This window comes from Chenopodium album, chromosome 23, assembly GCF_948465745.1.
Source record: "Chenopodium album chromosome 23, dcCheAlbu1.1, whole genome shotgun sequence".
Lineage (NCBI taxonomy): Eukaryota > Viridiplantae > Streptophyta > Magnoliopsida > Caryophyllales > Amaranthaceae > Chenopodium > Chenopodium album.
In genome coordinates this window covers 13,178,066-13,205,746 of record NC_137856.1, presented here as the reverse complement: position 1 = coordinate 13,205,746, position 27,681 = coordinate 13,178,066, and the positions used below count along the sequence as shown (strand labels likewise).

The following is a 27,681-nucleotide window of genomic DNA, read 5'->3' as shown; positions in this document are numbered from 1 at the left end:
GGGGATGACTTACCACCATAGTTCAAAGGGACGGACGAATCGTGAACCTGATGAGCAACAGGTTCCACGGGCTTGGAGACCCCGCTTTGTGTCAGCCGGGGCTGTTCTCCTTTAGACTGCGTTGTAGCAGTCTGTGACTTCGCCTTCACCGCGGCCTTGGAAGCAGGCTTGGTGGCAACCGTCTTCCTTCTTTTCGATGCGTTCGCATCGGGAGTAGAAGAAGCTGGCTGCTTCCTCCTCGCCTTTGGAGTGGAGGAGGACTGTCAAAATACAAGTAAACTTGTTAGAAAAAGGGCACAAAACAAAATTTCAGTGTCCGTGTAAAAGTGGGAAAGAGCTCCCCTCTAATATGCCTGAACGGACGAATTGCGTCCGTGCAACCTCCTTGATTTGCTCGTACATCTTGAAACGAGCCTTGTAGCGGGCAATGTCCACCTCGGACATCGCCACTTCTCCCTTCTGTGCCGGGTCAAGCATAGCGTACGCCTCCGCTGCAAAAAAGAAAAAAGAAGACAAAGTGTTAGAATATTTTTCTAAATAAAATCTATGTGCGTACAAGAAGTTTATATATCTAGGCGTCCACCTTGGGGTATGTTCTGGTACAGGCCGTATGCAGACATGAATGTGGTGTCCCTAAGCCAATTGGATAGAGGAACCCAATGGCGTGGGACACGTTTAGTTTTGTTACCTCGCTTGACCCAATTGACCTTGAAGTATTCAAGTTGGTGCTCTTGGCTTGGATGGATGGGCGGTTTGTCAGGCTTGTGATCCCCGCGTCCGAGTTGAATGGGATCCGGACGGCACCGATTCATGCGAAGGTTGAACTCCGCATCTTTAGTCTTGATGCGGTAGAAATGGTGCTTCCAATCCCTCCACTTACTGACATGGTCAACCACTACCATATAGTCCTTGGTTGCACTCAAGACGAGCCAACCGTCCGTGTCCTTCTCCAGCCGTGTTAGTGAGTGCATCTCGCAGAAAACAGCAAAGTCTGGCGTGAAACCCTTGCAGTTGCACGTCACCAAATACCCAAATACGTTCAACCAACTGTTTGGCGTCAGTTGGAAGAGGCCAATGTCGTATTCGTCCAGAACCGTCCGGACGAATGGATGAAGTGGGAAGCGAAGGCCTACGTCCAGGGCAACCCTATAAACGCAAAAAGCCCTTTTGCGTGGCTTCTCATCATCCCAAGTAGCCACAGCAATGGCTTTCCTAGGGACCTGTATTTCGAATCCCTCCCCCAAATGGAGGGACTCCTTGTACTGCTCAAACTTGTGCCCCAAGAACTTCAGGGCCGTCTCTCCAACTGTACAGGCGTACGGGTCCCTGAAGTTATCAATGTTGGCGACGTTTTCTTCGGTCGCCGCCTCACCTTCGGCCGTCTCACCTTCGGCCTCTTTCTCAACTTCTTCTTCTTCCACTTGGTGAGAAGGGGCACTCCCGAATTCTGAAGACAACACCCTATCCAGGTCTGCTGCCTCGGCCGAGCTTCGGCCTCTTGAGCTGAGTACGCCCGTGGAAGAAGGAACGCCCTCCTCAACTAACAGACGCTTGCCTTTATCTTTGGCAGCGTCCGCCTCATTCCCCGAAGGAGGGGCGTTGTGAATAGGCAGATCGGACGGTTCCCTGATTGAGATTCCCGTCCTAGGTCTGTCCGCTCTGCCCAATTGGAGTAGAGGTTGAGAGGAAGAGGGGACGGACGAACCAGCAGCGTCCGCCCCAGATTGAGTAGGATGGTCTTGGCAGGCTACCAGCTCGGCCTCATCCATGACAGAGCTGGCAAATTGAGGGAAACTAAGTTCCGGGATTGGTGCGGACGAGGCGCTCGGAGCTTGTTGGCGCTCCTCGAATTAAGAAGTAACCTCTACGGCCAAGTGATGGGAGCCCGTGGAGGCGGTTGTTGTCTGAGTGGTGGAGGTAGTATCCACCTCCATTGTACTAGGGTTACTAGGGTCATAAGGGACCCTAGGGTGAACAAGACTTCCGTCTGGGTTCCTGGCCGCATGACGCTCACGCGTACGAATAGTTCTTGCCATTGCCTGTGGGGACAAGGAAGAATAAGTGGGGGTGAGTACGTACGCGCTAGACATAGACTCACTCCAAGGAGGAGACAACTCTTCTCCGTCCACTCTAGAGTCCTCAGTCCCAGGCGAACGGCCGGCCTCATGAGGAGAGTCAGACGAAGCCGAGTATGGATCCAGAATTGAAATGAAAGAAAGAATACAAGTAAAGAAAAGAAAGAAGTGTAGACGGCCTACCTTTGTCCGTTCTGAAAACTACGAAAGTGTTCTTGGTGTTGTTGAAGATTGACCGGAAAACTCAAAAAATGCCCGGAAAACTCAAACTCACGGCGGCGCTCTTGAAGATTAACGGGAAAATCACTTTCTCTCACTAGAATGCTCTGACTTCTCTCTAGAATTCACAATTGGGTAAAGTGTGAAAATGAGAATTCACTTCCCATATTTATAGAATGAATCTATGGGGGCAAAATGGTAAAACCATCTTTCCCGCCTAAAATTCAAACGGTAATTTTTTGAGAAATTTCTCGAAGAAAGAAACGGAAATGACGTTAGGGTTCTGTTAACTTATGTGGAAACCCAGACGGACAATTGACGGCACGTCAAAGTGAGTTGAATCACAAATTCAAGAGATTTACACCTTCAACACTTAGTCTCCAGAACTTAAGAATATCTAAAGAGGAAAATACGTCCGCCCAGTTCCCAGACGTTCAGTCCAAAGGGGAGATTTCAGACGTACGCAGCATGATGAAAGAACCAGTGAGTACGCCTAAAATCAAGGGCGCCCAATCCATTTCAAGCGCAGTGGACGCTCTGGGTAGCTAGGAAATAAGCTCCTCCCAGAGTATGAGAACGTCCAGACCAAAATATTAGGACGTCCAGTCCCACTGCTTCAGCCGCTCTGGGTAGCTAGGAAATAAGCTCCTCCTAGAGTATGAGAGCGTCTAGACCAAAAAGCAAGGACGTTCATTTTAGGTGATGTGGACGCTCTGGGTATTTAGGAGATAAGCTCCTCCCAGAGTATGAGGACGTCCAGCACAAAGTATGTGGACGTCCCAATGGGCTAGGAGTTAAGCCTCTCTTAGAGTACGAGGACGTCCAGTACAAAGTATGGACGTCCATATGAGCAAGAAGACAAGCTCATTCCAGACTACGAGGACGTCCAGAGCAGAATATATGGACGTCCAGGTAGCAAAAAGAATTTTGAGTCCAAAGTATATGGACGTCCAGGGCAGATGGGAGGTAAACCCAACCCAGAGTACATGGACGTCCAGATGGAAGATCAGAGGAGGCGGCCAGTAAGTGTACGAGCCACCCCCTCTGAGGGGCAAATGTTTAGGGTAAAAATACCCCAAGTACGTGGCCCAATCTCATACTGACACGTGGCCCGATAAGAAGGTGACACGTGGCCCTATGAGAGGGCGACACGTGTCCTCGTGACAGGGTGACACGTGTCAGTTGCCTTTAGTACACAATACAACATCAGAAAAGAGAAAATGGCCTTGATTACATCAGGCCCAAATCCCGAGAAAACCTTGAAAGCCGTAAAACGGCGCCCCCCATGACACGTGGCGACCCCTGATTGCGCAGCCAATCACGTCACGAAATTCTAGGGTACAAACCCTAAAGGGGCACATGTTCCCACCCCTATAAATACCCCAATCATTTATGATGGGAGGGGTGGATTGTGACATAACACAAAAATAGAGCATTAAAGAGCTCTAACTTCTCTCTACTTTCTCTCTCTAGCTTTTCCGATTTCCGATCTCTAACTTGATCGTCGGAGGCGAATATTCCGATAAACGGAATATTCGTTGTTTTGCAGGTGTCCACGTCTCGTTGTCAGAAGAACGCGACCAGTATCCGAGGAAACCACAAAAAACCCCAAAACAATACCCTCTTGCTCTCATTCTGGGATGCACCGCAGCAATGGCTTTGAAAAGCCTTTCTTGTTGAGCTCTCCATTCATCACCATATACCAATTTGCATCTTTCTTCACCTTTTTAGCCTGTACTTCGTCAACGAGTAGCGAGCCATGAAGCTTGTATGCCAAGATGTCAGAGAACCAGGCTCTCTGACTCCCAATGCAGTTTACCTGCTCCTTTTCGGCAATGCTACTTTATTCTAACACTTCAACCATCACTGTTCTTGTGAGGCTTTGCAAGGTGGAGCTGGCCAACTTAGATAAGGCATCAGCCTGAGAGTTTCCTGCTCGGGGGACTAAGTCTATCTGGAAATGGACTAGCTGGGCTGCCAGTTCTTTCACTTTGGTCACATATTTCATCATAGTGGCTTCCCTTATCTCGTAAGCCCCCTACAGCTGGCTAGAAACGAGCTGAGAATCAGTCTGCAGGTGTACTTTGCGAGCTCCGGCTGCGAGGCTCATGGGCAAGCCTGCTAGTGTTGCCTCGTACTCTGCTTCATTGTTAGACGCTTTGAACCTGAACTTGATGGCATACTCAAATACGTTTCCTTCTGGAGACGTCATTATGACTCCTGCTCCACTCCCCGTTTGGGCTGAGGACCCATCCACTACCACCTTCCAGACTCCAATGTCGTCTTCCTTCTCCTCATAAGAGGCTTCCACTATGAAGTCTGCTAGAGCTTGTGCCTTGATGGCTGCTCTAGGCTTGACCTCGAATTCATACTCAGAAAGTTCAATTGCCCATTTCAAGAGTCTGCCTGATGCGTCCATCTGTTGTAATGCTTTTTCCAGCGGGTGATTTGTGAGGACCTCTATTATATGCGCGTCAAAGTATGGTTTTAGCTTTCTTGCTGTCGTGACCACTGCGAAGGCTAGCTTTTCTACCAGGGGGTATCTTTGCTCTGCGTCGGTCAGCACGTGACTCACGAAATATATTGGCCTTTGTTGTTTCTGTCTTTCTACCAGCAGAACGGCTGCGATTGTCTGTATTGATGCTGAGATGTATAACTGCAGCCTTTCCCTCAGCTCCGGGCTGATCATTGTCGGGAGCTTAGTCAGATGCTCCTTGATGCCCTCAAAGGCTTCTTTCTCTTTGGCCCCCCACTTGAATTCCCTGTTTCCTTTCAATAGTTGATAGAATGGTAAGGCTTTATTTGCTGACTTACTAATGAACCTGGTCAGTGCGGCCATTCTGCCTATCAACCGCATGACATCCTTAATGCTCTTAGGCTCAGGCAGATTGAGAACTGCTTCGACCTTCTCCGGGTTGGCATCTATTCCTCTCTCGCTGATCAAAAAACCTAAGAACTTTCCCGAGCTCACTCCAAAGACACATTTCTCTCGCTGACCACGTTGGCTAACCATTCTGGATAGTCACAGGGTTCGATAAAACCTGCTTCCAAGAGCTTTTCCACCTTTTCCTCGATTGCCTGATTTTTCTCCGTGGAGAAGCTTCGCTTTTTCTGCCTAACTACTCTAATATCCTCCTTTACATTCAGGCTATGCACCATGACCGCTGGATCAATTCCGGGCATCTCATCTGCGGAAAATGCGAAAATATCTTTATTTTTTCTTAGCAGTTCTATGAGGTGGACCCCCACTCCTAGGTCAATGTCTTTCCCGATTTTCACTGTTCTCGAGGGGTCACCTTCTGTGAGCTCGACCGTGACATGCTCCCCGCTGGGAAGTGGTCTGACCACTTCTTCTTTTGCAGGCTCGAAGTTTTCCATTGCCAACTTTTGTTTATCCTTCTCCCTGTGATACTCTTCGCGCTTTCTCTTCCTTGACTTCCTCTCAGGCTGCTCAGGGAGTCTTCTCTCAGAACCTGACTGTTGTTTGGTTTTGGCAGGCTACTTCAAGGCAGTAATGTAACATTGTTGGGCTGTCTTCTGACTTCCCCTGAGCTTTGCTAATCGCCCCTCATTAGTTGTGTAAGCCATCGCCAGGTGGTAAGTGGATACCACCCCGCCTATCTTGTGGATGAGCGGTCTTCCCATGATTACATTATAGGGTGAGGGAGAGTTTATCACGAGAAATTTTGCTTGGACATCGCGCCTTCTTGACCTCTCTCCTACCCGGACTGAGAGCTCGATTATCCCCTCTAGGGTAAGCCCCAAGCCATTAAACCCGGTGACCTCGTAGTTTACTCTCTTTAGATCCTTTCTGTCCAACTTCAACTCGTTGAACGCACTGATGTAGATGATGTTGGCTGAGCTGCCTCCGTCTATCAGTATTCTATCCACCTCCCAGTTTGCAATTCTCATTGTTACCACCAGCGGGTCGTCATGAGGGTATATTATGCCCTTCTGGTTATACTCATCAAACGTGGCTCGTGGCTGCGGGGGAAGGAGTGGCCATCTACGCTTGTCATTGTCATTAATCTGATGTATCATTGCCCTTAGGTCAGCCCGTGCTTTGTTGATTGTCCCCCATGTACTGGCCCTCCACTAATCACATACACCCTGCCCTCTAGCTTGCCATCTATATCCCTGTCTCGAGTTGGACCCCTATGACCTCCACTGCGGTCAGCTCGGCCCGCTCTATCCTCCTCCCTCCTTCTGGGAGGATCATCACGCTGCTTAAATTGGGTCAGATATCCTTTCCTGATTAAGTCCTCTATGTTGTCCTTCAAGTGTGTGCACTCTTCAGTGGTGTGGCCATGGTCCCTATGGAAGTCACACCACCTATTGGTAACACGACTTCTGTTTATCATCCTTCGGGACCTCTGCCACTTATCATCAGCTTTGTTCACGCTGAATATGTGAGATCTTGAATGGGTCAGTGGGGTGTACTGATCAAACTTCCCAGGCCTTGGCCCTCTCCGTAGATCAGATCTTCTCAGCCCTACGACCCTGTCCGCTTCTCTACGGGTTTGCTCAGCTCTGCTTGGCTGGTCCACCCTGGGCACGTTCTCTGCCCGGGTGACCTCTGCCCGTCTGACTGGGTCACCTGCTGCTTTCCTACCCAGCATTGCCCTGTCAGTCTCATCTGCCTTGATGAACTCGTGCGCTTTACCCAGCGCTTCTGCGAGCGTTTTGAGGCTCTTACGCCCCATATACGCTCTGAAAGGTGACCCTGGCAGTAGACCACTCTGCATTGCCAACAGTGCTACCTCCTGGCTCATGTTCGGAATGGTTGTTGCCTCCTTGTTGAATCTGGTGATAAAATCTCTCAGGGGCTCATCTTTTCCCTAAACCAAGGACATCAGCTCGGTTGTCATCTTGGTTCTGTCCACCAGGGTTATGAAGTGCTCCATGAACATCCTCTTCAGCGGGTTGTACGAGTATACAGAACATTTAGGGATGGCGCCGTACCATTCCGCTGCCAGCCCCTCTAGAGTTGGTGGGAAAGCCTTACACCAGACTGAGTCTGTCATGGTGTAGAGTACCATATGATTCTCGAAAGCTAATATGTGGCTTTTGGGCGTTGTAGTCCCATTGTACTTGCAGCTCGGCATCTTCACCTTCTCCATGGGTTCCTCCAGAATATCCCGGCAAAATGGGGAATCATCTAGAACAACCTGGATACGTGCTCGCTTGTCTCTCTCCGGGCGGGTCCCCGCTCTGCAGCCGGTGACCTGCTGCGAGGGACCCGCTTCTCCGGGCTGACCTGAGTGGGGGTTATTTCCTCTATGCTCCATTCTCGGTTCAGGTTGCGAGCTTCCAGCTCCAATACCTTTTTCCTCAATTGAATGAGCTCCTTCTGCTCATGGGTGAGAGTCGAGGCTTCCGCCTTTTTCGCTGCGGGCTGCACAGCTGCCGTTGCCGATGATGGATTGGCTCCCTTACCCATGTTGGTAAGGACCGCCGTCATTGCAGCCAGTTGCTCCTTACTGCACTTAGAGAGGTTCTGCAGAATGACTGGCATATTCACGGGCTGCGGTTTCTGGGTTACAGGTGCTGAAATAATAAGTTCATTGTTCGCATCAGTTAACGGCATTCCGTACTTGAAAATAGAGCTGGATCCTACCGGATCTACTGGTTTCGCCACTGCTTTAGCAGTAGCTGACGTTGATCCGACGGGGTTTGATTTCTGTGAGATGGTTGATTTGGGGTTTCCGGTGGATCCTTTTGGATCATTAGTTACTGGGGGTGCTTTTTGTGGTGTCTGGTTGGTCTCATTAGCTTTGGACGTGGGTGTTTGTACAGTTTCTTCTCCGGCCATGGTGGTAAGTTAACTAGTCCGTAGCTCAGTTGGTGAACCTCAGGTTAGGTGATCCTATCCCCTCCTTCTAGCGCCAATTGTTCCAGGTGTGGATCCAAGGGTTCTGCTGGGTGAGCTGGGTCCCGTCAACTACCTACACAAGGCAGTACACGTAAACTGCCCTCGGTGGTGGCTCGAGGAACCCCCCTCCGAAGATGAAGTCAGAAAGTGTTTAGAGAGAGAAAGTGTACTTAGAAAGACGTATAGAGTACAATAACTTTAGTGTCTAACCTCCTTTCCGTTGTACTTTACCCTCTATTTATAGGCATACTATCTCCTTCGTGGAGAGTTTAGCCTGGTCAGCCATGCGGGCTGACTCTGCCAGGCTGATGAGCCCTTCTTTAGCCGTTTACTCGGCAGTGAGTGCGCACCCTGGGGGCTGGGCGATAGTTCAGCGGGAGCTACCCTATACAATTATTATTACTAATACTATTACTAGTATTACTACTAGTATTATTACTACTATTATTAGTATTACTACTAGTATTATTACTATTACTAGTATTATTACTATTAGTATTACTATTACTATTACTAATACTATTACTATTTAACATGCCACAAATATGTACACCCTCTAAAATGGGTATCTCGGGCAACGCCCTGGGGTACGTACTAGTATGTAGACTTGGCAATCCTGACCCAGCCCGGGGCCCAAAATTGACCTGAAATCATTTACCCGAAAATGACCCGAACCCAAACTAACCGACCCCAACCCGAAATGGAGTTGACCCGAATTTCACCCGATGCCCAAAATGACCCGACCAGAATGACCTGACCCCAATTGTCTCGAAACTCGAATTTAACCTGACCCGAAGTGACTCGACTTGATTTTAACCCAAATTGGTGACCCGACTTGAACCGACCCGAAGTGACCCGTCTCAAAATGACCCGACTCGAATTGACCTGAGTGAATAGGGTCAAATGGTTAATTACTTATTTAGGGCTTCTTTCTTTCGTAATAAGCAATAGGTACTCACATTTGTTTTATTTTTCAAACGATTTTACTTTATTTTTCCGACTATTTTTTGTTTGTGAATTTATTTTGGTGACCCGACACAAACTTGGCTCAACCCGAACTAACTTGACCTGAATTGACCTGACCCAAAATTGACCCGAAATTTTGTCCTAAACATTAACCCGACCCGAACTGACTCGACCCAAACTGACCCGACCAGAACTTGACTTGAAGTGCTGACCCTAATTTGACCTGAAACCCGAATTGACCAAACTCAACCCGAAGCGGACCCTAATATTTGCTGACCCGAAATTGACCTGACCCGAATTGACCTGACTAGAACACGTCCCGAATGATCCATTTGTCAGGTCTACTAGTATATATATAAAGGGGAGTTTTTTCTCGAGTTTTTAAAGAGCCACATAGGATTTAATTTTCTTAGTACACCATGTAGGATTGTAAATATTAGTTGTAGCCAATTAAATAAGAAATAATTAGATTCTTGTAGAATTAAATAATTGAAATGCTACGTAATTTAAGTAAAATTGGCGAATGAGATATTTAAGTTTAAATTAATTAAATATTAAGTATATTATCTTTTGATGTAAGGAATTTTATTTAAATATATAACAAATATTAGCACATAAGTAAAAAAAAAAAAAAAAAAATTGTTGTAAAAAATTCAAACAAACCGTGCATCGCACGGGTTTCACCTAGTGAATAATTATAGGCGCATAGCTCCTATATGCTTTAGAAATAAATAGGTTAATAAAATGTAAATAATAGGTGACATGTAGTAGGTATTTTAGGAGAAAATAATCAATGGCATAGGATGGCAAAAAGCACCACTACATGCATAATAGTACACAAAAAGTACTATTAAAACTTATACATTAATGGTACATCATATATGTATAATAGTACATAAAAATGTACCACCGTAGAAAAACATCCAATGGAAAAAGAAATAAAAACCCTTTAATGCCCTCCTATATGCATGCCTAGCAAATAGGTGCTATGCGCCTATATGCACTCTCATCTAGTTTTTATATAATTTTAATGTTTTGAATTCTTGGTTTTTTTATTTATTTATTTTTTTGTTTTTTTTTTTTTTTTTTTTTTTTTTTTTGTTTGAGGATTATTTATGGGTTGGTGTTTTTATTTGAAGATAATCTGTGTTTCTTTTTATTTGTCAAGATAAAAATTATGAGTCTATTTTTTTTTTTTTAATTTTTTTTAAGAACTAGATATTGCCTAAGCTAATAAAGCATAAAATCTAAACTAAGCATACTTAAGAAAATAAAAGGAAAAGGAGAGGACAAAGTCTCTATAAACAAGAAATCCCCCAAACTAAATCAGACAACGTCTTCATTAGCTTGAAAGGAAGTCTCTATGAACAAGAAATCCCCCGAAACTAAAGAGTGCATCTAGGCGCATAGCACCTATATGTTTAGCATGCGTATAGGAGGGCAGTATGGGATTTTTATTATATTTTTTCTTTTGATATTTTTCTACAGTGGTACATTTTTGTGTATTATAATGTACCATTAAGGTATAAATTGTATTAATAGTACTTTTTCTGTACTATTATACATGTGGTGGTACTTTTTGTTATCTTATGTCGTTGATTATTTTCTCCTAATAAACCTACCACCTATCACTTTTTAGGCTGTAGTGGTACATTTTGTCATCCTATATATTTCTAAAACATATAGGTGCTATGCGCCAATACTTAACCAAAACTAAATACCCCTCATCAACAAACTTGTAGAGCCACCACTATCCCAAGTATTGCAAGGCATCATTTTGGTTAAGAATGAAACAAAGTTTTAGTGAGCAAAAGACCAAAATTGAGTCATGTACACTATTTCGTGAGGATGACAGTGGGTCAAGGCAAATGGGAGGCCTACCCCATCCCCACCTCAGTGGGGCGGGGATGGAGGGAGGTTTGGAGGTTAATGGGGGTGGGGATAGGTATGAAAAGTGTAGTCGCCACGGGTATGAGTTTTAGAGTAAAGCTGCCCCTACTCCGCCTCGCCCCATTTCCCACCTCTGTCGTTTCCCCCCTTCTGTAGCCAAGGATAAATGATGTCAAGTTAGTTACCAAGTCGTGGATTTGGCACACTGCTCCTAAATTGGTGTCACAATCTAATCATTTATCAAGTTTAAGATTTCAAAAGCTATTAAGGCCATCTAAGATGCAAGTCATGCAACAATGCAATAATCAAACAGAAAACTTATGTTCATTGTTGAAATCACCAACTTGCTAATGGAGCCACGATAGACCTCTGCATTGCATCAATATTCAAGAATCTGGAAGTACAATAAAGCATCGAGCTCAACAACTATCCAGCGAGAAATAGCTAACAATTAAATATTAGTCCGGTTTTTCAAATCCCTAGTCAAGAATAAACAAAGGCCTGATTCAGGGAGTAAAATGTACAAGCATAAGGATGTTTTCCTAAGACACTTCATGCTAGGGTTTCAATGGTAATACATAAAGGAGCTCGTCTACGTATATAACACAGCACCATGGTGTAACAGATCTTCATCTAATAGCGTCACCCTCAAAGGAAATCCTTGGCATGATCAACCAGATTTGAATAGCAATACAGCCTTCTGATCCAGATAGAAGTAAATAAAATGGTTCGTCTCATGAGTAACATATGAACCTGTTTCAAAAGTAAATGACAGAACATTACAAAATTGATCGAAGATAAACATAGAAAATTTTACAGCAAATGTTCCCAAACAATATCACTATGCTAGTTGGTACATGCCAATCATCACCAGAGTCACCACCCTCCCCCTCTTCCAGAGGGTTATCTTAATAAGAGCTCCCCCACTCTAGAACTGCCTATTTAATGAGAAACAGTTCGCAGATATCACAAAATAACACCATAACAACTCATCAAACTGATTTGCGCAAGGAAATAGTGCAATATATCTATATGAATATTTAGTAGAATAACCACAACTTTTGAGATTAACAAGACAGTAGGTTCCAGGACCCCAGGAAATTGAGATTAAAATTCACATTTCAAACCTAGTGTGGATTATCAGAGGCTGTAAACTAGAGTCAGTTCTACAGCCGGGAATGTTACCATACGTCGTTAAGGCTTATAAATATCCAACAGAATACTTCCCTCAAAAAACCCAACTCTAACCCTACAGAGAAGGATATAAATAAAAATAAATATAATACTTCCCTCAAAAAACCCAACTCTAACCCTACAGAGAAGGATATAAATAAAAATAAATATAAAAATAAAACAATAATTCAACCACCATTAATGCTTTGGCTTTGTTTCCTTCACCTTATTCCTGTTGTACCGAAAATAATTAAACTAGACTAGACAAAATTTAGACTAGCAATAAAAAAACAAACCAGAATTTAAAAAATTCAGACCAGGAGACCTTACATAAAGTGAAGAGAATCAAGCCTCTGTACTAAAATAAACACAAGGTGAGACAGCCACAAAAGTCACCAAATGGCCAGATTTTGACCTATAAAATAAGTCTTTTCTTCATTTGGCATGCGAACCCACTAGTGATGCTCGCAAAATGGAAGCAAGATGTTCCTCAGCTACTAATTTAGAAACACTTTATGCTAGAGGAATTTGTGTACTTTTGCTGCCTTCCTATTGTAACAATACTCACACTTTGCAAACTACAGTAGACAATACTCCTTAAGGGTTGCATATTAAGATGTTGAGATCATTAAAAGGAAGCAACAAAGACCCTAAAATATCGATTAAACCCGCTATCTTGTATCGTCAAAATCCCTTTCAGCCAATTACAAAGCATATATTTTGACAATTAAAAGCACCAGAAAAAAATGCAGCAGTCCTATCTATCTTCTCATCCAAACAGAAAAGAGAAAATAAGAGAAAAAGAAACTGATAAAAGGGGGAGAAAGGATGAAGTAAGAAAAGTAAAATTATATAGTTTCCATTAAACAAGAAGAAATGTTTAGTTCAAGCAGAAAGCTCACAAAAGTTCGAAGTAGGTCAAAGTATGATTTGTGGTAAAGTCTTCTAGGTCGCAATTTTTCTTTCTGCGATTTTGCGGTCTAATATTGTTGTTGATGGTTATTTTTCTTTTGCAGACACCACTACAAAGTTCAAGAGCTGAAATGATACATTTGCAGCTGAGTAATGCAAGAGATAGCTTTACATCATCCCACCGTCACACCAACTGGCAGGATGGATATGAATGCTTTATCTCAATTCAAGCATAGTTTCGTAATTCCATTCTATCTAGAATACCAACGAGATAAAATATAGCCAAATGCGAATTTTACATTATGAGGAGTACACATACACCAAGCATGATTGCCTCTGGCTAAATAAACAAAGATGATTTCAAGAAAGTAAATTATTATAAATTGAAAGTTTGAAATTAAATTTGTTTATAGCAGAGTGAATACTCTGCAACATAGATAACTAAAGCATGTTAAAACCTAGTATGATGATGTTACAGTATGAAATTATAGAAAATTATGGAGTATTGTTTTTGGCGGGAAAGTTTGTTGCAAACTTAAGTTGTTAAATATTTTAAAGCTTTTGTCGTTTTCTTCCCAAGTTGTTAGAAAGGGAATCTTTCTGTTATGCATTTTTGCTTATTAAGCTTAGGTGAGTTGTATTTGCCCATTACGAAATGAATTACAACTTCCTCTCTAATCTCTCTTTCTCTCTCTAAACTTCTCTCTTCTCTGATATCATCTTCTCCTTCCTTCTATTCTATTTCTACTTGTTTACTCCACCATTTCTGGGTATTGATTTGGATTTCTGCACTTCAGAAATCAGATAAGGAATTCACACCTTATCAGTGGTATCAGAGCAACTGCTACTCCACTCTGTTGTGACATTCTGGCACCATCTCTTTCGACTCGTGTGACCAGAATGGATGCTCAATTAGCTGCGTTGGAACGAAAGCTCGAGGATCAGTCTGCAGCTGCTGCATCTGCTGCTTCAGCTAAGAAGATAGAGGATCTGATGGGAATGCTGCAGATCAACTGGCTGCTGCTAAGCCCGATGAAAGAGTTTTTCAGCCTAAGCTGGGGTATAATCCTAAACTGAAGTTTCCTAAGTTTAATGGTAGCAATCCTAGATTGTGGATCAAAAATTGTTCTAAATACTTCAATTTATGCAAAATTCCCAATGAGCAGAAGGTAGACTAAACATCCTTAAATATGACTGATAAAGCTGAGAATTGGGTGTCTAGTTATTTATCTACTCGTACTGCTGTGGATTGGGATGATTTTGTTATTGATGTAACTGGTCGATTCAAGGATGAGGCAGGGGTTAATGTTGTTGAGGAATTTAACAAATTGAGTCAATCTGATTCCATTGAAGCTTATGTCGATGAGTTTGAGAATTTAAGGGTTGTTATGTTGCAAAATAGTTATGTGTTACCTGAGAAATATTTGCTGGAAAGTTTTATTGGAGGTCTGAAGCCTGGTATAAGACCATTTGTGAGAGCTTTTAAGCCTCAAACTATTACAGCAGCCATAGAGTATGCAAGGTTGCAGGCTGAGTCGATTTCTGCTAATTCTCAGTCTGCTACTATTCAGCCTAAACACAAACCATTTTCCACTTTCACAAAACCTTATCCCACCTTCACTCAAAACACCCAGCCTAAACCTGCCTTGCTTCCCACTCCAAACATGAAACCTTTACCCTTACCTAAACCCAATAAACCCACAAAATTTATCCCAGCAGACATTAGAGCTGAGAAAATAGCCAAGGGCCTTTGTTATTTCTGTGATGCTCCTTATGACAGGAATCACAAGTGTCCATTCAAAGAGCCCCAACTTTTTACTATTGAAATTCCAGGCTTGGATGAGGTTGACTCTGCAGTGGTGGAATTGGAGGAACAGGACAGTGAGAATGACCTTGATCCTAGGATTTTTGTTTGTGCTTTAACGGGTGATAAAAACTTTCATACCATGAGACTTCAGGCTGTTGTTAATGGGACAGTGTTGCATACATTAATTGATTCAGGTAGTACACATAACTTTCTGGATATTAATATGGCTAAAACCCTAGGCTGTTAGAGTGAAGTAATTGAAGGGCAGTCAGTCATGATGGCAACAATTTAGTGTGTCAGGCTGTGTGTAAAGGGTTCACTTGGTATCTGGGAGGTCAACAGCATACTGCAGATGTCATGTTAATTCCCTTGGGCAGCTGTGATATGGTCTTAGGGATCGGTGCTGTTAAAAGGTGTACCTAACCAGAAATTGAAGGTGTTACAGGCTTCACCATCTTCTAAAATGATGTCTTGTGCTGCTCAGCTTTGTTTCTTACAGTCTGAGGTGACAAGAGCAAGCTCACCAACTTGTTTTATTCAAGTTGCAGGTGAGGATATAGTACATGATGAACTAATTGCTTTGCAGAACCAGTTCGCTAGTGTGTTTGAGGAGCCTGCAGACTTACCACCTAACAGAGGTATTTATGACCACAGAATTCAATTGGAACCTGGGAAGGGAGCAGTCAATATAAGACCTTATAGGTATCCACTTAAGCAAAAAGACATTATTGAACAATTAGTTCAAGAAATGTTAGACAGGGGAATTATTAGAACCCGTTGAAGCCCTTTTGCTTCTCCAGTTGTATTGGTGGGTAAGAAGGATGGGACTTGGAGATTATGTGTGGATTACAGGAAGCTCAATAAGAGAACAATCAAAAATAAATTTCCAATTCCAGTATTGGATGAGTTGATTGATGAACTATCTGGGTCAATGGTGTTCAGCAAGTTGGATCTAACACCAGCTGAGAATTCATCCTAGTGATGTATTCAAAACTGCATTCAAGACCCATGAGGGGCACTATGAATTCTTGGTTATGCCCTTTGATCTCACTAATGCCCCCTCCTCTTTTCAAAGTTGGATGAATGCTGTCTTTAAGCCTTTGCTGAGGAAGTGTGTTCTGGTCTTCTTTGATGACATTCTGATTTACAGCAAGAGTTTGTCAGAGCATTGGCAGCATTTGGCACAGGTGTTTAGACTGATGGAAGAACACTCTTTGTATGCCAAGTTGAGCAAATGTTCTTTTGCTTCAACTACAGTGGAATATTTGGGACACTTCATTTCTAAGAATGGGGTGGAAACTGATCCAAATAAAATTAGTGATGTTTCTTCCTGGCCTAATCCAAGTTCAGTCAAGGAACTCAGGAGCTTCCTAGGTCTGGCAGGCTATTACAGGAAATTCATTAAAAATTATGCAAGTATTTGTAAGCCTCTCACTGAGTTATTGAAGAAAGGGGCATTTAAATGGTCTGAGGCAGCTCAGATTGCTTTTGAGGCATTGAAAGTTGCCTTAGTGAGTGCTCCTGTATTGGCTTTACCTGATTTCTCAAAGAAATTTTTGGTGGAAACAGATGCTTGTAAAACAGGAATTGGAGCTGTTCTAATGCAAGACAGCCATCCAATTGCATTTATCAGCAAGTCTTTGGGGCCAAAATGGCATAGATTATCTGTCTATGAGAAGGAGCTGCTTGCTATGGTCTTTGCTGTTAAAAAATGGGAGCAATATTTGATTGGGGCACCTTTTGCGGTAAAAACAGACCAGAAAAGTCTGAAATGGCTACTTCAGCAGAAAATCTCAACTCCCTTTCTACAGTTTTGGCTCTCTAAATTAATGGGATTTACTTATGAAATCCAATACAAATCTGGTTCTGAGAATGCTGTTGCTAATGCTCTCTCTAGACTACAGGGCTCAGAAATTCTATTTATGGCTCTCTATCTAAATCAAGTCATAAAAGCTAGCTATGCTTTAGATGACAATACTTGTTCCTTAGTGGAAAAACTCAGCCAAGGTGAGGTGTCGTCTGGTTTCAGTTTACAAGATGGGTTGCTAAGAAGACATGGAAGGATAGTTATTGGTCCTGATCCAGTGCTTAAGAGCAAGATCATGACTTAGCACCATGCTTCTATGGAAGCAGGGCACTCTGGTAGAGATCAAACTTGGAAGAGATTACATAAGATCTTCTATTGGAAGGGTTTGCCAAGGATGTCAGTCAGTTTGTTAGGAAGTGTGTGGTTTGCCAGGCTTCACCCTGCAACCTTTACCTATACCTGAGCAAATTTGGACTGATATTTCCATGGACTTTATCCATGGACTGATATTTCCATGGACTTTATCCATGGACTGATATTTCCATGGACTTTATCACAGGTCTTCCTATGTCCATGAGCAAAAATGTTATTTTTGTGGTGGTTGACAAACTCAGTAAGTATGCACACTTCATGGCCCTTAAACACCCTTTTAGTGCTGTTGAAGTTGCTCAAGTTTACCTTGATTTTGTGTTTAAACTTCATGGGTGGCCTAGGAGTATTGTAAGTGACAAGGCTTAAGCCAATTTTGGCAAGGTCTGTTCTTTTTACAAGGCACAGAATTTCTGTTATCATCTGCTAGAGGTGGTTAACAGGTGTTTGGAGACTTACTTGAGATGCATGACTAGTGAGCAACCTAAGGAATGGTGTAATTGTCTGCCTATGGCAGAATGGTGGTATAATACCCACTTTCACTCTGCTGCTGGAATGACACCATATGAGGCTGTGTATTGTCAAGCTCCCCCACTACACTTACCATATCTTCTTGGTGAGTCAGCTAATGAGTTAGTGGATAGAAGCATGCAAAAAAGGGAACTGATATTGAGAATTCTTAAGGCTAACCTCACTAAGGCACAGGACAGAATGAAAAAATGCAGGCTGAAAAGAAAAGATCTGAAAGACATTTTGATGTTGGTGACTGGGTGTGGCTCAAATTGCAGCCTTATAGACAACATTTTGTTAGCCTTAGAAGTAATCAAAAGCTGGCTGCTAAGTACTTTGGCCCTTTCAAGGTGATGACTGTGATTGGCAAGGTGGCTTACAGGTTGCAGTTACCTAGTTCAGCAAGGGTTCATAATGTTTTCCATGTTTCTCAGCTTAAATCTTTTCGAGGTACATTACAAGCAACTGCTGTCCTGCCAACTGAGTTCCTGCTCCAATTTCTCCTGCTGCTGTTGTGAAATCTAGGGTCATTACTATGGCTGGTAGTGATCAGGTTCAATTTTTGGTGCAATGGGTTGATAAAGCTTCTTGGATGGCTAAAGATGAGTTTCAGGCCCTTTATCCTGGTTTTGTTGTTGGTCAGACTTGAGGACAAGTCTTTTAATGGGGGAGGGTATGTTACAATATGAAATTATAGAAAATTATGGAGTATTGTTTTTGGCGGGAAAGTTTGTTGCAAACTTAAGTTGTTAAATATTTTTAAGCTTTTGTCGTTTTCTTCCCAAGTTGTTAGAAAGGGAATCTTTTTGTTATGCATTTTTGCTTATTAAGCTTAGGTGAGTTGTATTTGCCCATTAAGAAATGAATTACAACTTCCTCTCTAATCTCTCTTTCTCTCTCTAAACTTCTCTCTTCTCTGATCTCATCTTCTCCTTCCTTCTATTCTATTTCTTCTTGTTTACTCCACCATTTCTGACTGACAATAATAATTTGACTTTTAATCTGTTTAGGCTACGAAACAACTGTAGCACAATACTTCTCAATGTCCCTCAACACCTCATTTGATTCTGTCAATGGTGTGTTGTACCACGATTCTGTCTAGAATTTAGAAAGTCACAAAAGAACGTTCATTTTTTGAACTCTCAACATCGTCATGCAAGCATCCATAAACATAAAGATATATGCATCTTTCTAGTCAATATAACATTCCTTTTTATAGAAGAAAAATAGAGATGCAAATGGCAAGAAGGAAATATGGAGTCAGATATCACCATTGTAGTACAGGCAAATTAATTCTTGGCTTTTTCCTCAAAAAAAATAAAAAATAAAAAATAAAAATAAATAAAATTAATTCTTGGCTGATGATGAGTTAACAAGCAAAGTTATCAATGCCTAAACTACTATCCAAATAAGATATTGAAGCATTTTCCATCCAAGTTATATATATGTCCATTTTTATAGCTCCCGTGAGTCAATGACTAAAAATTAAACATGTTACCAAAATAACATCTACTATAATTCCATCCAAATTAAAAACATGGCAAGAGCTAAGAACTAGGTAGGATGTGTCCATGTCTTACTAGGCTATGATTACCCAAACTTGGGTTAAAGATTGTCATTAATCAGACTTGCTAACTTTAGGGATGCCATATAGATACCATTAAACCTAAAATTATCAAAAGATATACCAAATAATGTATCCAGGACCGATAATTGGTTGGAATGAAAATTTTAATAGCACAGCTAACCACATGTCCCACAGAATACCAGAAGCCAACAATGCCCATTTCAAATACCACTATAACAAGCCAGCCACTTTAGTCCAACATGGGTAGACATACTAGATCACAGCCATATGAGTATTAAAATCTTTAATAATGCTATTCATTCCTCCAACACAAAAGGCCATTAAATAGTTTGCTAAAATTAAACCTTGGTCCCTAATCGTGCACCTTAAAACAAAAACAAAAACAAAAACAAAAACAAAAAAAAAAAAAAAAAAAAAGGGGAAATCCTGATCTAATGTTCGAAACTTAACCCGGTATAATTAACTCAGAAACACTAAATCATGGTTCATTACAGATTTAGAGATATCCTACACACTAAATCATGGTTTATTTAAATTTAGATATATATTTAGATATATTGTACACCTATGAACCTATGAGTTCCCGAAAGCAAATTGAAGAAAGTTCAATAAGTGTCTCCACACCAGATTAATTGTTTAATATCATGCCCCCATCTTACGTTGTGCACTCCTATTTAACAAGCATATCCAAGGCTGAGTTGAGAACATCTGGTCAACTGATAGTGTAATTGGCAATTGGCATGGCACAAAATTGGTAGTCAGGACTCAGGAGAAAAGGCATTTCAGAAATCCAGTCTACTGCACACTATAATAAACGATAAAATTTCACCATAGTAGTAGTCAGGTAAAATGGATTTATCTAACTGATAAAGGGAAGGGGGTGTGGTGTGGGGAAAGGATAAGTCCTCATTGTTAGAACCTGAAGGTGACCAACACCTCAAGATCTATGTTTTCAGATTATGAGCAAGGATAGAATACTGCATAAACAATTCTGAAGATCAACTGCAGCCATTTCCAAGAATTCTCAATGTACCTTATAAGTTAAAGTGTTGAGCATTTCATATGAAAGTGAGACAACGATTTAAAAGTGTTAGGGTTGTGAGTGCATAGCAGAAACAAAGCTGTAAATATTGAGGAGAATCAATTGGGAATAAATGAGACAACTCAAATTAGAGAAGCGATCAAGGACACACAAATTAATGAGGAAAAAATCCTCAAATTAAGGCCAAAAACCCACGGACGACAAGCACTTGAAAATCCACTATATGAAAAATTGGAGAGAACAAGAACCCTGTAAGTACACTAATAACTCTCACTGTTGTAAAAATAATCTTATGAAGGTGATGTACAAAGAAAACAGTGGACTAATATAATACGTGGATTGTATACGAGGGCTTACATGAAGGAAGGCTCGTAGTATGAGTTTGGGTTCTTGTGTGCAAGATTGGAGTGTGTGTGTATATATATAGTATCACTTACTTCAGCATTCTTACAGCTATAATATTGAAGAAATCTCAGGAGTCATTGCTTCCTATTTTAAGTAACCTCTAGAAAGTTCTAGCTTGCATGGTACAAGCTTGTAGATAATTTTAGAGAGCTCAAGTGATAGCTTTTAAGATTACAAACACTGCACAAGACATTAGGCCTATAAAATTTGGGCGATACCCAACAGTCTAACCCTTGGACAAAATTTTATGCGTACTTGTCAAATGAAACCCCAAAATATTTGCAACATTTTTCATAATTTTAAGAGCACCTTTGAAGACTTTAATCAAAATATTTGCAACTTTTAAAATCAAGAGTGCCCCAAAAAAAAAAAGAGATGATGGTCTGCTTCAAATCAAAAACATGTTGAAATTTAGATGAAGTCCTGATTTTTACATCATGTGTCTTGATCCGAACGAAAAAAAAAAAGTCATGAACTCTACAACATGACTCGTTGCCCAATAAGTAAATCTATTCTTTACAGACGTATAAGCAATCCTTTTGAGAATAAATATGGAAAATCATATTCTATGTCACCAAAATCAGTTTCTACAGTTATCTTACATTTCTTCTCGTTTTCTTCAATTTCAAGCTATTGGGAACAATGTGCATTTGTGCCCATGCCTGTTACAATATTTGCATAAATATTTTGATCGATTCCATTAGATATGAACCAAACTTTAAGGTCAATTTTTTCTTTTGAGAATAAATATGATTTAACATGTTTAAACAAACAAAGAATCATTGCTACCATAAAGCATAATTTCCTTCAAATGTTTATAGGGACAGTAGGGAACCAATTAATATCTTGGCTTTACCCTCATCATCATATAAGTTTTCAAAGTATATAATAATAGAGAACTGAATGATTTTGAATAGATACCTTTGGCTATCTGAATTGTATGAAGCCTTTCTTTGAGAAGGGGTTTGTTAGAGATACTTTTAGTTTAGTCATGTAGGGACAGCCCCTCTCATAACTAAGAAGAAGTCTTCTCGTGTATAACCTCCATAAAACCTATAACCTCCTTACTTAAACATATTTAGTTCATAGAAAGTGCTTTCTCATCCAACACTTCTCATTGCTCATCAATCATCATACTACGTAGTTCATGACTATTTCTCTTTGCCATCAAGTGCTTGGTTTCATCTTTAGTGTGAGAACAACCTTCATTTGGACTCTACTGCTATAGGCTCAGGGCTTGTTTGTTCTCATTGACTGAACTTGGCAGAAAACTACTGAACTGAAATGAATATTTTATAAGAGAGGGAAATTAGGAGCTAAACTGAACTTATTAGAGCTGAACTGAAGTGAACTGAACCGAACCTGAAAATAATCGTATGAGAACAGGCCCTGAGTCCAGTATAGGCTACTCAATGTTACAATAAACCACAAAATAGAGGCAAAGCTTGAAGATTTCTTCGATTGAATATGGAAATTGACGGTTACAAGAGACTAAGGCTAAAATAAAGATTGAGTCTTACTCTACGGCTACTTACTACTCTATGATTAACATCAAAATTCACATAACATTAATATTGCCCTGCTCTCCCTTAAATACCAAGCCTCCCCCATACAAAATACCCTAAACACAATCAAAGAGTTTTGTCATGTAATGCCCAGGTGGCTTACACAACAGAAAATCAAACACCACAATTCTTAGTGGATCATTAAAGGTTTTTGTCTTCTTGTTGTGCTGCTATTGCTTCTTCCTGTGCTGCTGTTTTTTGTGCCTTCTCTTGTACACCTTGAGTGGCTGCTGAATTGATCAGCTCGGTCCATAGCATCTACCTAAACTAATCTTGCATAAAACTTATCAATCTCAAACTTTGCCAACAAATACGTCTTTAATTATGTAAACACTCTAACCATTCTTAGCTCGGATCCCACTTGTTAGGGTTGTAAGTGTGTGGCAAAAACAAAAGATGTAGAGATTGAAGAGTATTAATTGGGAATCATTCAAATAATAAGGCAAGAAAAGTAATTAAAAAGAGCACAAAATTTAATGTGGATGAAACCTCATATGAATGCAAAAAACCCACGAACAACAAGCACCTATGAATCCATTACATGAAAAAATAGGAAAGTAAATGTACCGTAAATTATTAAGGGTGAATAAAACAATTATAACTCTCACTATTATAAGAGTAAACTCACCAGTACAAAGAGGAATAGTGAATAACAAAATAATGTGTGGTAGAGACACTTCAGGAGTGTATACGAAGAATAAGAACTAAACGAAAACTCAAAGGATCATTACGGTGGACCGCTCCTAAAGTCCCAAATGATGCCCAATATCTTATATTTTGATTTGATGTATGATCATGGGTAAAGTGTGTAGAAATTTATACACACATGCTCTTTAATTTGCAGCAAACTCTAGAAGTCTCATAAGCATACACTACAAGTCTAATAAGCATACACCAAGTCTCATAAACATACAGCCTTTGTAGTAGCTTCCACAATTTAAAATTATCTAACGACATTAAGATAATTAATTAGTCTTAATGGAATCTAAACCATAATGTCCTAACAATGGTGTGGCAAAAATTTAATAGGTTTATCTAGGTAGAGTGAATGTCTTCTATAAATCAAGCAAGATTAGTGATTGCACCTTATTTCTCAAAAATTATCTACAAGCTTGTAATATGCTAGCTTCTTGATCTTTCTAGAGATTACTTACATTGGAAGCAACTAGAAGCAATGGCTCATGAGATTACTAGAGCATTATTTCTAAAAGAATGATGAAAGAAATTAAAACAGCTTTCAAGCTAGTTTTTTCTGCACCATCTACAAATTTAAATATTGGTGTTTGATTTTCAATCACAAACATGCGCACAAGAAGCCATACTTATAATACAAATCACCTAATTTCTTTCTTTATACTTATCCTAGGTGAATTTAATGATGAGAGTCATTATTGTATTACTCACCTTAATACTTTAGGGTTCTTTTACTCTCCTAATTTAACTCCATTTGTGAATTTTTTTCCAGAATAAATTGTGTACTTCTTGATTTATTCTCTTACCTCATTTATCCCCAATTAATTCTTCTCGGTCTCTATCTTGTTGCTTCTGCTAGACACTCACAACCATAGTGTTGTATCACTAAAGATGTCTTTGATGAAAAATCTCAAGATTGAAAACTTTGGTAACATGATAAGAATCATGAAACCAAAACGGACACTACATGGTGAAAATGAATGTCATGTATGATGGATTCATTATTCAACCTCAATGTGGCGTTACATCCTCATTAAAAGACTACAAGTCATTTTTTTAAACCCCAAATATTGGGGGGTTTCCTCCCTTGAGTTTCATACGACGAATACATAAGGAATTTGTCTCGAGGTGTAAATTACTAAGATAGTGTGACTAAGTGCACAAAAGGAATTATCTTGCCCAAAGGTTGTAAGATAATCCTAGCATGGTAACAGAAAATTTGAAAGCTATTGAGACTGGTGTAGGTACATGAGACTTCCTAAGTGATGCAACAACTTAAAGAGCATGTGTAGATTTTTTTCACACATTTCATCCACACAGCCACACATCAACTACATATATGAGATGTTGGGCATCGTTTGAGAATCATACACATCCCTCTAGTGTTTATACTACAAAGTACAAACTCCCTTTCCACTATTTCTCTTTGTACTACTCTTTGTTAGTTTAGTCTTAGTTCCTACAATACTGCAAATTACAATTGTAGTATTCACCCCTAATAATTTAGAATTCTTGTATTTTCCTGCATATCGAATAACTCGCCCTTTGGTCTTTTGCCTTTTATCTCCCACATTAAATAGTGCTATTCTTGATCATTTTCCTTCTTCCAATTATTTCCATTCAATAATCTCAATCTCTGTGCCTCAGCTACATACTCACATAAAGAACAAAGAAAATAATGAAGAAAAAGATAAAATTGCTCTTTAAAACCTCGAAGTAATAATTTGAGGTGGTATGATCTGATGTGTTGGGTACATGAAATTTTGCAAATTCATATACGAAGAAAAAAAAATTGAAAATTTTACATGGTGGCTATTGGTTTTAGCCTTTTATATTAGGTGGAACTTTTTTTCCCTTTAATATACAATGACCTCACCTCCTAGTTTGCTTAACTCTACTTAGGGTCTAGTTAGTTCATCAAAGGGAAAGAAAATGAGTTAAAAACAAGGGAATGAAGGAGAATGGAAAGTAACTCCCTTTGATATGTAGTGTCCTCAACAGTTAAACCCCCCCCCTCCCTAGAGTAGCGGGCCGCCCACTTCCGACCACTGCACCGCCACCCACCTCTTTCATCCCCTTAACTATTTTACCCCATTATTGGTCTATTGTTATATTTGAGGTATTAAGGTCATATTAGACCAAAAAAATTCCAAATTTGGAGGTTTTATGGTGGAATTTGACCATCAAAAACCATAATTGACGATAAGAAAAAGGTATGTTTTCACTTTTACTTTTATTTTTTCTTTATTTTGTGGGCTTTTGGATAAGTGATGTCAATTATGTGTGGGTATAGGTGGTTTTGCAAGGTGATAGGATGATTTATGGGTGTGTAAGAGTGGTTGCTGGTGGATGGGGAAGGTTTTGGGTGGGTGGGAATTGTCGTACTGGGGTAGGTAAAGCGGTGTTGGTGGGATAGTTCCAATGAGGGAATCGGTGGTCAAGCGTTAACGATGTAAGTGGCGGTGGTACATTGGTGACAAAGAAAGGGAATGGAAATACCATAGGTTGGGTTGGGGAATCAAAGTAGAAGAGATTGGAGAAAGAAGAGAGTAAAGGGAATGATTAAAATGTTCCAACAAATAACAACAAATGGAATACACCTAGTTCATTCCCTTTACCTTTTTCTTATTGGCAGTCATTAAAATGGCTAATGCATACATTTATAGCTCATTGTTTAACCTTAATGAATGCTATTACTAACCCACCCTTTAGTTAACACCACACCACCACCTACCCCCACTACCTAGGCCACCGAAACCACCACTGCCTAGCCGACACCACCTAATAGGGGCAGAGCTAGAGGGGGACATGGGGGGACAATTGTCCCCCCACTTTATAAAAATAAAATAAAAGGGTGTTTAAATACATAATGCTGTGAAAATATAATCATATGTACAAGATGGAGAAGCAATTAAAGACTTGCTTGCCAATGTTGTTAATGCAGGATCAAACCCCATTGTGCCTTTTTTTTTTTATTAATTCAACCCCTATTTTTGAAAAAGTGCAAAATGGTTATTGGGTTTTAATTAAATAGACCCCAGATCAATCATTGATGTAAGCATATTACAATTATTATTTTTTTAAATTATAAGATAGTATCCTTTCCTTTTTTTTTTAACAATTACTCCATATATTTGCATCATACTATTATTAATTTTTAATTTACGAGTATAAGAGAGTATTCCTTCCCTAATTTTAATTGTAGATTTGCATTTTATTATGAAAAGTGCATTGAATCATATAATGTTCAAATTCTTTATTGACCCATTAGCCAAGAAATAGTAATTTGATGTTGGCTTCTTTTACTAAGTAATCCGTATTTTGGGTTTTTTTGTTTTAAGTTGTAAAACTTTAGCTATTTAAATATTTGTGTGTTACATCATTTTTGTCAAATTAAGTGATGTCCATTCCCCCCCCCCCCGGTTGGATATTCCTGGCTCCGCCACTGCCACCTAACACCTAAGCCATCAAAATCGCCCCATTGTTGACTCAACTACCGTCCAGCAACCATCACCATGGTCTAGCCGACACCACCCCCTTTGGCTGAAACCCACCCCAAACAATATCAAGTAACCAACCTCTAAACCGGGTGGTGTGAGTAAACAATTGTCATTTGTCAATTACCACTAGTCCACATTTGATCTAGTTGAAAAATCAAAGCTAGTAAAGACATACTATAGACTCATCTATAATTTGAATATCGTTACGAGGTAACCTACAATCAAAATCCAACCATGAACCCAGACAATCATGTTCAAAGCTTGCAATCATATTAAAAAAAGAAAGAAAGAAAACAATAATAAAAAATAAATGTAAATAAGGCTAAGAAAGAGTAATTTACCAAAATTGCGACCAACAATGCAGTGCCAAGTAGGTCCATGTTTCTTATCAAACTCCTTCTTAATACTCTCTGCTACATCTTTCTCAACATTAACCTTCTCAAATGCCTACAAATCAAAATCACAACAAACAAAAATCCCACAAAATTCAAAATTACCAACTTAAAATCATCAAAACCTACAGCAAAAAAAAAAGAGCAAATCAACACAAAATTTGCTCATGAAAGCGCAAAGATCGGAATCCACATTATACAAAATACAGAAATTCCAACAGAGGAGAGTGAGATGGTACAGCAATTGCAATGTCGAGAGCTTCTTTCTGCATGTCATCAGCCATATCAGCGTTTTTAATAATGATCCGCTTACCAGCCCCCATCAATGGCGGTTTCCGATCTTCGGCTGCGGGTTTTCCAGCGTCTATTGGTGGTTTAATTTCCTCACTCATTTATCTTTTTTGAAGTTGTGGAATGAATTGTGGTTGTGAATTGTTGGAATGTTGATTTTGGTTGTTGAAGAAGAAGGGTGTTTTGTTTGTTGGTTGTAGAGTGATTTTCAAGGTAGGGAAAAAGTGAAGTAGAAGAGAAGAGGCAGGGAGAAAATACAGTCAGTCCCTCTTCTTCTTTCTCCAGTTTTCAGCGTGGTCAGTGGTGTGATTGGACTCTGACTGGAAATTAAAATTACTTCAGTTTTTCTACCGGAAATGTTTTTCTCTCTCCTATTTTTTTGTGAGGTTTTTTTTTATTTTTGTGAGGATTTATTTTAGGGAGAACAACTACTAGCTTATTTAAAAAGTTCTCCTTGCGCCCTTGCGGTTTTTTAACAGCTATTCTTGGTCTCTACCTACTTGAGACCAAGTTGATCTCAAGTAAGGGTAATATGCTCATTGCATGTTAAAGCTGTCCTCCTATTGTACTTTATTTTAAAAAAAAAAAAAAAAAAAAAAAAAAAG

At 40.3% G+C, this 27,681-nt stretch overlaps 1 protein-coding gene across 1 annotated transcript; it reads right to left on the bottom strand.

The window, feature by feature from the left end:
* Positions 1–11,435: 11,435 nt before the first annotated feature.
* LOC145608919 (uncharacterized) lies at positions 11,436–27,456 on the bottom strand. Its single transcript, XM_081664502.1, has 3 exons — positions 27,025–27,456; positions 26,735–26,840; positions 11,436–11,775 (listed from the first exon to the last, which is right to left on the bottom strand). Exons 1-3 carry the CDS (start codon positions 27,175–27,177, stop codon positions 11,693–11,695), a joined length of 342 nt encoding a protein of 113 aa, XP_081520628.1. The 5' UTR covers positions 27,178–27,456; the 3' UTR covers positions 11,436–11,692.
* Positions 27,457–27,681: the final 225 nt, after the last annotated feature.

Coding starts and splice junctions, on each gene's coding strand:
- LOC145608919 (XM_081664502.1), bottom strand. CDS start 27,177: ATGAGTGAGGAAATTAAACCACCAATAGACGCTGGAAAACCCGCAGCC. Junction 26,841..27,024: donor CTCTCGACATTGCAATTGCT/GTACCATCTCAC, acceptor TTTGATTTGTAG/GCATTTGAGAAGGTTAATGT. Junction 11,776..26,734: donor CATTGTTGGTCGCAATTTTG/GTAAATTACTCT, acceptor CTTTTGAAACAG/GTTCATATGTTACTCATGAG.